The sequence below is a fragment of the Phyllostomus hastatus genome, unplaced genomic scaffold, assembly GCF_019186645.2.
Source record: "Phyllostomus hastatus isolate PE091 unplaced genomic scaffold, TTU_PhHast_1.1 phas_contig_86, whole genome shotgun sequence".
Lineage (NCBI taxonomy): Eukaryota > Metazoa > Chordata > Mammalia > Chiroptera > Phyllostomidae > Phyllostomus > Phyllostomus hastatus.
The window spans coordinates 91,434,189-91,447,903 of NW_025333977.1; the positions used below are offsets into that span (position 1 = coordinate 91,434,189).

Below are 13,715 nucleotides of genomic sequence, written 5' to 3' on the forward strand. Positions count from 1 at the left end.
GAGTGGGGAGGTCATGCTGTTGGGAGGAAGAGCAGAGCAAAGACATGGAGATAGAAAACCACGAGATGTAATGGGTATGTGGGAACTAGAATCTGGCAAGAGGGAAAGGGGAGCAAACACTGGAGTACTGTTATCTGCTTAGAGCTGTTCCAGAAAGGCTAGATTCTTCCTTTCCATGGAGCCTCACAAGATCTCTGGGAGGCCAATGCTGTTTTCTCCAGTTCATAGAGGAGGAAGCTGGGGCTTAGGGAGTTGAAGTAACTTGACTGAAGCCTGGCAACTATTAAGTGGTAGGAAGCTCTGAACCCATGACTGCAACTCCAGAGCCTGGGCTGTGTCCAGTATAACAGAGGATCCATGAAGGACATAGGGAGAATGGGGCTGTGGCCTTTTTCTGGTCACATGGGCCTAGCAGTCCTGAGCAGGGAGTGCCTGTGGTTTTCACAGAGCAAGGCCATGGTGGGGTACTGGGTCTTTGAGCTGGCTTTGGAGTCCAGGATGGCTGAGCTCCTGGTTTCCCACCCCTGTCCTACTGGGGAGCCACTGGCCTCTGGCATGGGAGGCAGAGGAAGCCAGGATGACAGGAGATCTGAGAATGAAAGTTCAAGGAGGTCAGTTCAAGGTTTGGTCTTGACTGCAGATTCATTCTTAAAACCACCTCTAACCTAAACCCTTTGTGAAAGTACCCCCTACCTCCCCTCCCCATCTCTGATCTCCCCTTAGACCCATGCAGATTCTGTCTGCACAAGGTGGCCGCGTTCTGCTCTTGTTCCTTTGTTGCTGTGAAACAGGCTGCCTGCACAGTCAGCCTCTGTGTGGGAGGACTGGTGGTTGTCTTCACAGGCAGGCATTTGCTTAGAGCAGGCTGCGTGTGAGCCCCACGTCAAGAAATTCCGGCCTCCTCAATCAGCGTCAGTGGAACTAGGCTCTGCTGAGGGGACTGGCTGTGAAGGATGAGTTCAGGGTGGGATGACGGACCGCTTCTGGGACCAGTGGTATCTCTGGTATCTTCGCTTCCTCCGGCTGCTGGATCGAGGTATTGCTGTGTGTGTGTGTGCGTGTGTGTGAGAAAGAGAGAGAGAGAGGAAGATATATACACACAGAGATAGAAGCAGAGACAACACAGAGAAAGACAGAGCAGAGAGGGGTATGGAGAGCAAGAAAGGAGAAAAAAGGGAATGACAGAGGCAAGTAGCCAACCCATAGAAAGTAAAGAAAGACTGTTTTCCTGGGGACATTTGTCACCCAGCTGGGAATCAAGAACAGGGGGCCATTTGGAGAACATCTGTATATCAGGATCTCATTTCTTGCTCAGTACTATAGTCAAAGGCAAGTTAGGCCCTGTCTTGCAGGGCTCTCGGTAGAATGCTGGGAAGCAGTGCAGCAAGGAGAATGGTCCCTGCAGCAAGAAGCTGGGGGCAGGCAGACATAGGCTCACACCTCAGCTCTGCTGTTCTCCAGCTCTGTGATCCCTGCCTGACTTATGTGACCTTTCTGAGCTTGTTTTCCCACCTGTAAATGGGCATGGTAAGACCTATCTGCTAGGGTTGTTGTGGAATTATTATCTAATCCATACCTGTAAAACACAGCGTGATGTCTGGTGCACAGTAGGTACTTTGTAAGTGTTCTTTTCCTCCTATGCCTCTTAGCATCGTGGAGCTATAGTACCTGCCCTGAGGACAGCTCTCTTTGTGGATTATGTGTAGGTAGAGCCAGTATAGAATTTGCAGTTAGTAGAAAGGGAAGGGAAAGTTCACTTTATTCCTCAGATTAATCTGATCTAATACATTCCACCATCAAATACTGATGCAATTTAAATCTCCTGGCCAAATCTAGACATTGCATTATAAAGAAAAGCCACTGTTAACTGAATTGAGTAATTGATTTTAAAAGAATGTTCAATGTTATTTTTAACAAGCTTTGGCTCCTTTAAGAGGTTTTGACTAGAATGAGATCCGACTCCTGACAGAAAAGGTGATGCTGGGAAGCCCTGCTACATACCCCGGTGTGTATTCACCCCCCACTGGGAGCTGTCTTAGGTGTGTCAGGAGGTCAGTGCCAGGTGGAAGCGGAGAGCTGCACAGAGCAGGGCTCTTATCAATCAGAAATCAAAGATGGAGGAAACCAAACCAGCACCTGCGGAAAGCAGTCTCTCACTGGTATTGAGAAACAGGCCAGCGGGAGCCTGGACTTGAGATTAGATGAGAATGTTAGGACGAGATCCAGAACTTCTGACTGGTTGAAAGCATAGCCTGGGGGAAGGGGAAGGAGACCACAAGTATGAATCCTCCTTACCTGTGTGACCTCAGGCAAGTTACTTAACCTCTCAGTGCCTCTTTTTTTTTTTTTTTCATTTTAAAAGGGGATGATGGTAATAGTAGCTCCAACTCAGAGGGTTGCTATAGGGGTTAAGTGAAATACTACTTATCCTAGTGCCCGGCGTGAAGAAGGTGCCCCTTGAGTGTTAGTATTCAGTACCAACACAGTTAATTTTCACTTTCCTACAAACATCTTAGGAGAGGCAGGAACAGGTGGTATGTAATCACTAGGAGCTGAGAAAAGTCCAATTAAGAATTGTTAGAGGCTTAGAGATAATTTATACTTACATGGATTAAAACAAGATTCCAACTAACATACGACACTAATTATAAGAAGTTGATGTTACTGTATAAGCTATACTGCTAATAATATTAAGTGCTATTTTTTAGAAAACGCTCAAATTCATGAGTTGCAAATCAAGGTTTAAATTTTGGCTCCACTATTCATACCCTTGAATAAATGATTTATCCTCAAACTGACCCTCAGTTTGTTAAACTGAAAAATGGGAATATTAATAACAACACTTATATTATAGAAATTTGGGGAAATTGTGTTAGTGCTTGTAAAGTTGCCAGGCATTCTTAGAAATGTCAGGTTAATGAAGTTATGGGTTGAAGGATTAACCTGTCTCCGTAACAGCAAAAGTCGGCTGCCAGAATTGCATGTTCTCCGTGCATGTTTTGTTATCTTGTGTGTCTGTAATCGGAAAGCTTATGGTCTTTCAGAACAGGTCTCTATGGTTTTCTTTAATGTCAGGCTTTAGACTAGCAGCTTCAGACTGGGTAGGGCAACTTATTTCCAAGCTTTTGAGGGGTGGAGTGTTGATTATGTTGCCCAGTTCTGGTTAGTTGGTATCACAATATTACACATGTACATGTGAGCACACCTACATCCATGTTCAAGCGGGATTTTTGGATATAGCAACTTCCCTTGACTAACTAATGTTAGCTAATGTTCTATAGACAATGGCACACTTTAACATGACATGACTGACTGAACTAGCTCATGGGAGATGCTCAATAAATACCGTGTTTGTTGAGTGAATGGTTGAATGATGAACCTGTCCTTCTGGGCAGTGAACAAAATTCTCTTAGATCTCTCTTTAGTTTAACAGAATTTAGCTCCCTTCATCTGTTTTAGGATTTTATGTCATTTCACCTTGACATTGTCACCCCTTTTGTCATCTTGAAAGTAACAGGTGTCAAGAAAGTGAAGGTGGAATAAGAAATAAGAAGTGGAAAATGATGAGCTTAGCCCAGGAAACTGAAGCAATCGACAAGCTGTGTGCCAGTCTGAGTCATTCTCTTGGCTGTGACTGGGGGATAAATGAATCTGAGATTTGCCACACCTAGGAAAAGGGAGGAAGCATTAGAACACATCATAGAGCGGAAATAAACTTCACGAAGAGATGACAGTGTATGCTCAGTGATTGCAGACTGATCTTTAGTCTTCGTCTGTCATTGTTCTTTAGGGGTAAGGATTTAAAAATGTCAAAGAAATTATTTTCTTGGGCTGTACTTAACATATGTAAGGATTTATATGATAATGAACTGCCAGCTTGCTCAGGAACATGATTATTTTGAGGATTTATTTCATTAATAGCAGATGCTGTTTTCACAGTATTTGTTATGGGGCGTTTGTCACTCTGCTGCTTGTGTTCTGTGCTTACAGATGATGACCAAGGAGATGGCTCCTATGGTGAGGATTGTCCATTGAAAGAAAGGAACTCATACAGATAGGAAACCTGAGTGGTATATGAGAGAAGTAACATTGCTTTTTGTTGTTGAATTTTGGTGTTTCCATGGGGATTTGACAAGTAAGGTGGAGGTTTACATTCCTTTGTTTACATGTTTTTTGGTAGTGAAAGGGGAAGGGTGTAGGAAGTTTTGACAGGGTATGGGAATGTCCACCACTAGTAGCACATGAGATGATGTTTAGGCACTTTACAGGTCTTGCTGGAGGTTCTCTTGCTAGTCACTGCCTGGCACTGTCCGAGGGACAATCTGTTCTGCCTGAAGGACAATCTGATCTGCCTGGTGTCTGTTTCTGCTGAGCTCTCCACCCCTTTCCCAGATTCCGGTGCAGGCCCTCCTTAGCCCCACCCATCCCTCAGATCTCTCCTCAGGCCCACCCCTTCACCTCTCTTTTACCTTCCCACCAGCCCTCCTGGGCCTCACTCTGCCCTGCCTTCATCTCTGGTCCTAGATGGCTGCCTCCTCTTGCCCCCCTGCTCCTTCAGCCCATTCTCCCCTTCTGCCCCTAGGGTAAAGGCACAGCCCCACACCAACTGTAACCCAGTTCCCTGGCATCCCTCTATTATTCTCTAATCCATTGCCAAGCAAGCCTCCAGCCCTTCTCACCCCTACTCCTGGGACAACTTTGCCATGTGGATCCTGGGTTTTCCACCCTGGGCCTGCTCCTTCCTGACTTCTAACTCCGAGTGCTTTTTCCTCCCAGGAGCCACTGTCTTCTCTTCTTTTGCTTCTGCCTTTTTATGTGACCTTGCCATTATCCCCAGCCCACTAGTTTATTTAAAAAATTAAGTAAGAAATAGAGTTGACTTAAAACATTATCGAGGAAGTAACTGCAGGAGGTATGTGGATATGGTGAAGTGGGGACAGAAGCACAAAAGTGACTGTGGAAAACTAAGTGATATGTTGAATTTACAACACAGACTTCAGGCTGTTAATTTCTTCTTGATCCTCTGTCTACATCCCTGTAGCTACCATGAAGTTCTTTGGATTCTGGATCAGAAACCAGCTGATTCTGTCCCTGGGTGTACACAATGATCACCTGGGAGCTCTTAGCACAATGTCCAGTTCCTCCCTCCCCACATCCCCAAGCCAATTAAATCAGAATTGCTGGAAAGAGGGCAGGGTACTGGCATGTTTAAAGAGCTCTGCAGGTGATTCTAATGGCAGCCAGGGTTGGGAACTGCTCAGTGCCACCATGTAATATGGATGCCAGAGAGAAGAGGCAAAAATGACTCTTTAGCACAATAACAAAATAAACGAGAAAAGCAGTCACTGTGTGAGAATAGTGAACACAGAAGTAAACATAGGAATGTACTAAGGAACAAGAATTAAAAGAACTTAATCCTTTAACTATGTAATTCATGCAACTTCAGAAATTTCAACTACAACCATTTTGTGTCACTACCCAACTTTCCTTCATAGTCCCAGGAAAAAAATTTATCTGTGTCCCAGGATGTTGTCTGGTGCCACCTTGTTTTGGGGTTTGTTGCTCTCTGTTCTGGCTGCCTAGGGCTCTGGAGATTGAGATGGTGGCTTGTCACTGCAGATATCAAAAAAACAACAACAATCCTAAAACACAACAATTTCCTGACTTGATTAGTGTAGCTCCAGTAGGTGGGAACTGCACATATTTAGCTATAATTAGAGAAGGGAAAATCACTTCTCCCTTCTGGGTAAATGGGTAGTGGGGACAGTAACTTTTCTGAAGCTTCCATAGGGTTGGGCCTCTTCTTCAGCCTGCAGTCTACTTGTGTTTCTCACTGACGTTTGCCTCTTCCTGCCTGGACATTCTCTGTTCCTCAACCTTCAAATCTCCTAAACGTTCTAATCCAAGGATTGACTCTGCCCAGGGGCAGTGCAGGGTCAAGAGGCAGCTGGCCCTCACCGCTGTAGCCTCAGAGCACCTGGATAATGGTATCTTCCCATGCCTTCAGCTTTCTTCCTGGCCCCTGGTTTCCTGTCATTGACAGATGCCCTGCATTTGGCTTGCTTGCTGCTTAGCTCTGGCCCCTGACTGGGTCAGATTTGGTGTCTCTGCTCAGCCCATTTTAGGCTAGTTCCTACCAAGCTGCATACCCACTTTGGTTTGTCTTGTCCTGATCTTGTTAGCTGTTGCATATATGTGTCTAGCAGGATGTATGGCTTCTTTGTGCCAGCCTTTATGACTTGTTCCTCCCCTCCTATAATTAGTAGGAAAAAGTAAAGAAAAGCATGCAGCATGTGTATGAAAAGCTCATTGGATGGCTCCTCTGCTGGGAATTCCATCATCAGAGGAGGTTAGGTTGTAATCCCCTTCCCATTGGAATTGAATATTCATATCATACATAAAGAAGTTACTTTAACTTAGCTTTTTAAGTTGCAGACAGGTATCTTATATAGTTATTTAACTGACTTTTGGCACAAACCACCTTCCTAAAGGGACCAGGCCTCTTGTCCAATAAACAGTTTGAACACAGTTGAAACACCACCCCAGAACAATTCCCTGCCACTCTATACCAGAGCCTCCCCAGCAACCTTCATATTTTCTGTGTTTCTACTTGAAATGCCCAAAGTTTCCTCTTCTTATGGTTAATCCACATCCTTTCCCTTCTAAACTTCAAGACCCCCATGTCCTCCAGACAAAGCTCCCCTGGTAATCATACCTGGTTGAGTTCTGAGACATGTGGGCACTTTGGTGCAAGGCCAGTGTTTCATGACCCACTCCTGTGGGTGGTAGTAGGACACACTGTGTGGGCTTGTTGTGAGCATTGAAGGAGTTAATACTTGTGGTCAGTGCCTAGAACAAGTAAGTGCTCAGTAAGTGTGTGCTATCCTGCCAGATATCTGTTGCTTCCAGGAGCTTAATTGCTTCTTGGGGGGCCTTTCCCTCCATTGAAAGTAGAGCCTCCCTGAGGGCAGGTTCTTATCCCACCATCCCTTTTTGTTCTCACCCAGACATCTAGTTCAAGGTTGTATTCTAATAGGAAACTCAATAAATAACTCTGGCTAAAGGAGTGTTTGAACTCTCCAGGGAATGAAGAGTTACTGATTATCATTGAATTGTTAAGGAGGAAAAATAAAAAGATAACTGTAACGATTTGACATTTCCAATATCTTAGCCCTTTTGACTTTAGTATGTTTCTTTGGGATAGGTTACTTTAGTTCCCATTTCACAGAAAATAGATTTGTACCAAAGTCACAGTGCTGCTAGGAGAAGAATCAGTCCAGGCCCCTGACTTCATCTGCGATGAATTCTCTCCTATACCTGCCACGTACATGTGAGGAGACCCCCATCCTTCTCTCTCGCCAACGTGCATGTTAAATTGGGGTGTCTGCCCATCTCCCCTGTCAGAATATATCACTGGATGCCTTGTCTGTGGTGTGAGATTGCTAGGCAAGATAGATGTAGGCCAAGTCCTGGGGGAAGGACACTGATAGCTGCTCTGTGAGGTCCTGGTGTGGTGTTTCCATCCAGTGGGGTGGAGTTTACTGCGATGTGAGAACAGTAAAGCAGCATTTGCCTGGGTGTGGTGTGGCCTTCCAGGGCCTGGTCTTCTGTTGTAGCACATTCAGTGATTGCTTAGAGTCAGGGGCAGTGGGGCAGCTGTGTCCCTGGATGGTCTGAAAGCCAGCCAGATTCCAGTGTAAGTGGTGGATTCGTTCTTCACCTTGTGGATGGAGTTGGCTTGTTATCGAAGAAATTGTCAAGGCAATAAGTAGTGTTATTATTAGTGGCAGTAGTAATAATATCTGCTAAGGGACCAGGCATACATAGTAGGGAGTGGTTAGGGGTAGGAAATAGGATTCTTTTCTTTAGGGAGCTCATATTTCAAACTCCTAAAAGAACAAAGGCTAGAAGTAACTTCTGAGTCTCTCTTAGCTCTCTACCAAATAATGGATTACTTATAAGGAATCCTTCTAGTTCTATGGTCTGTGTAGACAATACCTGCAAAATAATAATACCTAGAATACCTAAACTATATCTATGTGACCCCACAAGGTGTTATTTCCTGTTGAATTGCTAAATGAGTGCTATGGATTCACAAGAGGGATAAATATTTAGGCCTAAATGAAGGAGGGAATGCTCACTCATTCAACAGATATCTTCTAAGGACCTACTATATGCTATGCCTTCTTCAAGACTCTGGGAATACAATGCTGAAGAAGACAGTGTTCTTGTCCTCATGAAGCTTTAGAGTCTAGTGGGGGAAATAGACAAATACCACAGCAAATAATACAATGGCAGGTGGAATAAAAAGGAGAGAACTGATTTGAACTTTAGTAGTGCTTACTGGTGAGAATGGAAGTTGGAAGGTACAGAATGTCTAGTGCTCCTGCATGGTTAGAGTTAGGTTTGGCAGGATGAGTTGGGGCCACCTTGTGAAGAGTCTTGCTTGCATGTCATGCTAAAGGCAAGTGATGGCAGGGTAGTAGCATTCAATCTGAAAAATGTATTGAGCAATTTCCATATACCAGACAGTAGACTAGGTACTGGAACTACAAAGAAGCATAATGTGGTATCACATGATAGAACCAAATGCCCAGTTCTTTTATGCAAGTGAGGTATGTCTGTATTTCTAGAGAGCAGTTAGGGTAGGCGATGCATGGTTTTGAGTTATTTGCCTAAAAGCGATAGTGAAATTGATATTAGCTCAGGGAAGACAATATAGAGGGAAATGTGACTAGTGTAGACTGATCTTAGAAAGTTTGGACACAGGGAGACAGAATCATGGGAATGGAAAGAGTATTCCCAAGGTTAGGAGGAGAGCCAGGATACAATAAATTCATGAAAGTAGAGGAGAAGGGATGGTTAGGGGTCCCATCTGTAGGGATATGGGGCAGTGTTGAGGGTTTGGTGACAGAAGGCATTTGTGACTACTCACAACCTTGTTTCAGGATCCTTGTTGAGGAGAAACCAGATTGTGGTGGTAGGAGGTAATGGGGATGAGGCAATAGCAAGCACACACTGTTTGTTTGAGAAATATGTCAGAAAATACAAGGTAAAATAGAATGTTGGTTGGTGGGACATTAGGGTAAAGTGATTGTTTTGTTAAAGAAGGGGAGCCTGAATGTGTTTGAGGCTGGGGAAGAAGCCAGTGGCAGAGAGAACTTTGGAAATGTTGAACAGAAGTGGATTTATTAATTCATTTAATAAATATTCATTGAGCACCAACAGGGTTCCAGGGCTCTGTGCTATTTGGTGGGGATACAGCATGAATAAGGCATGAAGTCTTCTTGAAGTTTACATTCTAGTGAGTGAGGCAGACAGTGCGCATGTCATAAAATCCGAGCTTGTGGTAAATGCTGTATAGTGTAGCAATGACCTGGAAGAAATAGGGGTGGGTTGAACAAAAGAGCGCAGATGGAAGTGATAGACTGGAGGAGGGACAGTGCTTCCTCTGGAAGGAAGGAAGAAGGGAGTGCTTAGAGAGATATTTTTAGGTAGAAGAAAGGAACAAAGTGAGGAAAGGCAATTCAGGTGGCTTTTATATCTCAAGCAAAGGAGTAGGCAGTGTCAAAGGCTGAGACCTGAGAGGTGGGATAGTTCAGGACTTTGGATAGTCCTTACCTGCCTCATTCAAGCCTGCAACAACTCTGGGTGTAGGAGATGTTCTCATTAAATAGGTGAGATAACTGAGGGGACTCAGAGAGGACCCCCATAGACCCATATCTCAGGGCAAAGGGGGAGGTCTATCACTTGGATGGTCTGCCAGTCAGCGACTCAGAGGGGACTGTTAACGAGGGAGGCACCAGGAGCCTGTCAGTGCAATCAAGAGATCAGTTCCTCCTCCTTCCTGCTATACAAAACACTATGCTGGGCCCTGTGGGGAACTCTTGGAGAGGAGATGACATCTGTGCCTGGACAGCATTAAAAACTGGTAAATCAAGCCATCAGCACATATTTTCTATTAAACTCACTGTCCTTGTGAGTATTTGGATTTTTAAGGATTTGAATAGAGCAAGGGAAAAGGGCATTCAGGGTGAGAGAAAATGCAGAGCAAACACTGAAGTGATTCAGAAGGTAGGTGTAATCAGAGAAGGCTGATGCTTCATCAGATAAAAAGTGAATTTACTGGCTGGAGAGATGGTATTGGGTCAAACAAGATCCATGGTAAGAAGGGGTTTTTATTTTTCATTTTCTTTGCCTCCATAACTGTATTCCAGCAAAAGGAAGACAAAGAACTGGAAGAGACCTCTCATTTAATAAATGGGGAAACTGAGCTCAAGGAGATGATTTCGTTTTCTAAAGGTATACAGCAGGTTATTGGCCAAAGCTGCATATGAATCCAGGGCACAAAAACTCCTAGCTGAGGTGTCTGTCTGTTACATTCGTGAGTTGTTTCAACTCAGTTCTGCCCCTTTAACATGTTCAGCAGCCCTGATGGATCACTGTATGTGGAAGAATGGGCAGGCTGGAGAATCCATGGGTTTGAAGGGTCTCTAGTTTAGATTTTGGTGTTTTGAGGCTCCAGGAAAAATTTCTAAGAAGCCCCAAAAGCAGGATTATATTTCTTTCTCTATCCTCCTTCGTTATTATCACAAAAAAAATAAGCTGAGCAGAGTTGGAAGTGGCACCTCCTGGCTCTCTCAGTCTATTGCAGAATCGCCCTCTGAAAAACCCAGGCCAGGGCAAAGGCAGAGGAGTGTCTTCCTTATAAACCCAGGCTAGGAGGAAGAATTGGCATGGGGCTTTTAATCTGTTCATGCCAAATGAAATCTGTTAGATGGGATAATGAGCTCCATATTTTATAGACTATTTTAAGCCTGTCTTAAAATATAGTACAGGGCTAGGGGTGGAGGAAGGACGATAAGTCTTGGAGACAAAATGCCATGGCTTACTCATCAGTGTTTTCATTTTAATGATCCCAACCCCAGTACAAGTCCCTCAGTGACACTGTAATGGAAACCACATTTTTTTTTCTGTTGGAAGTTTCAGGATGAACACAGCCAAACACTTTGAGGTATAGTTAAGATTACAAACTCCCATCCCCAGTAATATACTAACCTTTCACCCCCAGGAGGCTCAACTAGAAACAGTGTGGTGCAGAAGCAGTTGAAATTATGGAGACATTTCTTTCACCAATTCTGACCCACTACAGTTTCTTTTCTGGGCTTTCCCTCCCCATCCTCTTAACCACTGGCCCATCTCTGGAAAGAAATAAACCAACAAATAAATAACCCTGTTATTGACTCCTTTCCTGCCACAGGGAAAGAATCTCAGTCAGATGCTGCTGTGTCTGCGAGGGCTGGACATGGCTGGCAGAGGCAGGGCACCTGTAGCATGAAGGGCAGCCAAGGGAGCTTGACAATAGATGGAAGATACTGGGAGGCAGAGGTGCGTGTGTCATCAGCAGGTATGGGGGGAGATGGGGAATGTTCTGCACATTACAGGCTGGAAAGTCCACGTCATAGGAATGTCTGAGGACCCAAGAGAACAGTGTGTCTCCCTCTTGTGTTTGGACATGATGGGCTGAGTTCTCTCTCAGTTTGTATCTCCTTTGCCTAGACAAGCTTTCTGAATCTGGAAATATCCAAGTTAAGAAACACGCCAACACAGAAAAGATTACGTGGGCTTATTTCTTTCCTGTTAACCACATCTCGAACACTTGGAAGATAGAAGATTATGGAAACCCTTAGTGCATGTATACAAACTCACTCTCTGGCCAGTTTCAGTCCAATCTTAACTGTGTAGAGAAGGTTCTAGTTAGCACAAGGAGCAATGAGAGGACTAGGATATAGGACCCCTGACTGCCTTGGTCCTATACACTGCCCCTAAGGGTCATGATTCTGAGATGGAATAAGATGAGACACAGCTAGGCACTCTGCTTGGCTCCTTACAGAGGTCGTATAGCTGCTTCATGTCTCTTCTCACTGCCCCCATCACCAAAGAGAGTCCTGTTATTACCTTCAGGAAGATGTATTGATGAGTTCATTTTTGATTCATTTATCTAACAAGTATCAGATTCCTCTCTGAGCTTCAGCTTCCTCATTTGAAGGATTAGGGTATTATCTATCTGGGGTAGTCATGAGAGCCATTCCTTAACTGTTTTAGCTTTCTGCCTTCTAGTCACATGGTAAGATTGTACTTCCTTACACCTTTGACCTTGTGACTTACTTTGACCAATGAAGTGTGAACACAGTTGTGTTTCATTTCTAAATGGAAGCTTTTTTTTTTTAAGATTTTATTTATTTATTTTTAGAGAGGGAAGGGAGGGAGATAGAGAGAGAGAGAAACATCAATGTGCGGTTGCTGGGGGTCATGGCCTGCAACCCAGGCATGTACCCTGACTGGGAATCGAACCTGCAACACTTTAGTTCGCAGCCTGCGCGCAATCCACTGAGCTACGCCAGCCAGGGCTTCTAAATGGAAGCTTTACAAGGCAGTATACTACTTACTTCATTGTCCCACTGTTTCATGGATTGTAGAAGTTATACTGGCATAAAACCTCCATCAGTCTGGGATTTTGAATGACTATGAGCTTAGTCCTCTGTTGAGCCATATTGAACATGTAGGATAAATAAGAAATAGCCATCTTTTCTGTTAAGCTATTGACATTTTGAGGTAGTCTGCAGTCATAGTCTGCCAAGCATATATCGACTGATTTATATTACCTTATAAGGCTTGTGGGGCATTACACAAAATGGAAGTCTTTATGCAGTGCCTGCTGAATAGTAGACATTCAATAAATGGTAGGCACTTTATTTTTGCTATGAAAATCTTTTAGGATGCTTTTGGCTTCAGGCAACTGACCCCAAACTCAAAATAGCTTAAAAAAGAAATACGTTTCCTTCTCTCTTTCTGCTGCTTCTCCTGCTACTCTTAACAAGAAGTTTCAGAAGTTGGGTTGATAAAACAGAGGCTCAATATTCTCACCAGATTCTCTCTTACTTAGTCTGTTTGAGTACATCAGATTTTTTACATCTATAAATTGTTGCCTTTCACCAGTTTTCGAAAATTTTTAGCCATTATCTCTGTTCTTTTTTGTGTCTTTTCTTGGAATACCAATTGATTGAAATGGAAATTTCTTGAATTTGAATCAGTTTTCAAATTGATTGAAGTTAAAATTTTTCAGTGTATCATCTATATTTCTTATTATTACTTCTACATTTTTCATAATTGTGTATGTACCTGATTCACCCTAGGTTGTTTCTTTTGACTTTTCTTCCAGTTTATTCTCTGTTCAGCTATGTCTAACTATGATTAAATTTGTTCATTGACTTCTTAATTTCAATTATTTTTCAGTTCTAGAATCCTCACTTAATTCTTTTAAAAGAGGTTTAATAAAAAACTTTGAGCTTGTCTTATTTCTTTATTACATTTTTATCTCTGATAATTCTAGTATCTGGCGTCTCTGTGGGTATGTTTCTGCAGTCCACTCTTTTTGATGGATTTTGCTCATGGTGTTTTGTTCCCCCTTGTGTTATCTTTGATTGTGTTGTCCAGGTCATTATTTTTGAAATAGATTTTATGAGGATAATTTGAAGCCTAGAATGGTAACTTTCTCCTGCAATGATATATATATATATATATATATATATATATATATATATATTTTTTTTTTTGCCAGAGCCCTAGGACACTATCATCCAGTTCCATTTTAACTCAAGTAGAATGTTCCTTGGACCTAGATTATAGGCAGATGTGTTTCAAGTTCCCATGAA

At 43.3% G+C, this 13,715-nt stretch overlaps 1 protein-coding gene across 19 annotated transcripts in view; it reads left to right on the forward strand.

Moving 5' to 3' along the window:
- Positions 1-13,715, forward strand: part of KALRN (kalirin RhoGEF kinase) — a 698,826-nt gene that overhangs the window by 74,173 nt on the left and 610,938 nt on the right. For 5 of the 19 annotated variants that reach the window (XM_045851426.1, XM_045851429.1, XM_045851431.1 and 2 more), the window contains exon 1: positions 948-1,036. The exons of the other annotated variants lie outside the window; for them this stretch is intronic. In XM_045851426.1, coding sequence (XP_045707382.1) covers positions 970-1,036 — 67 coding nt within the window. In that variant the 5' untranslated portion in view covers positions 948-969. Of the gene's footprint in view, positions 1-947; positions 1,037-13,715 lie in introns of those variants that run through there. 19 annotated transcript variants of the gene reach the window in all.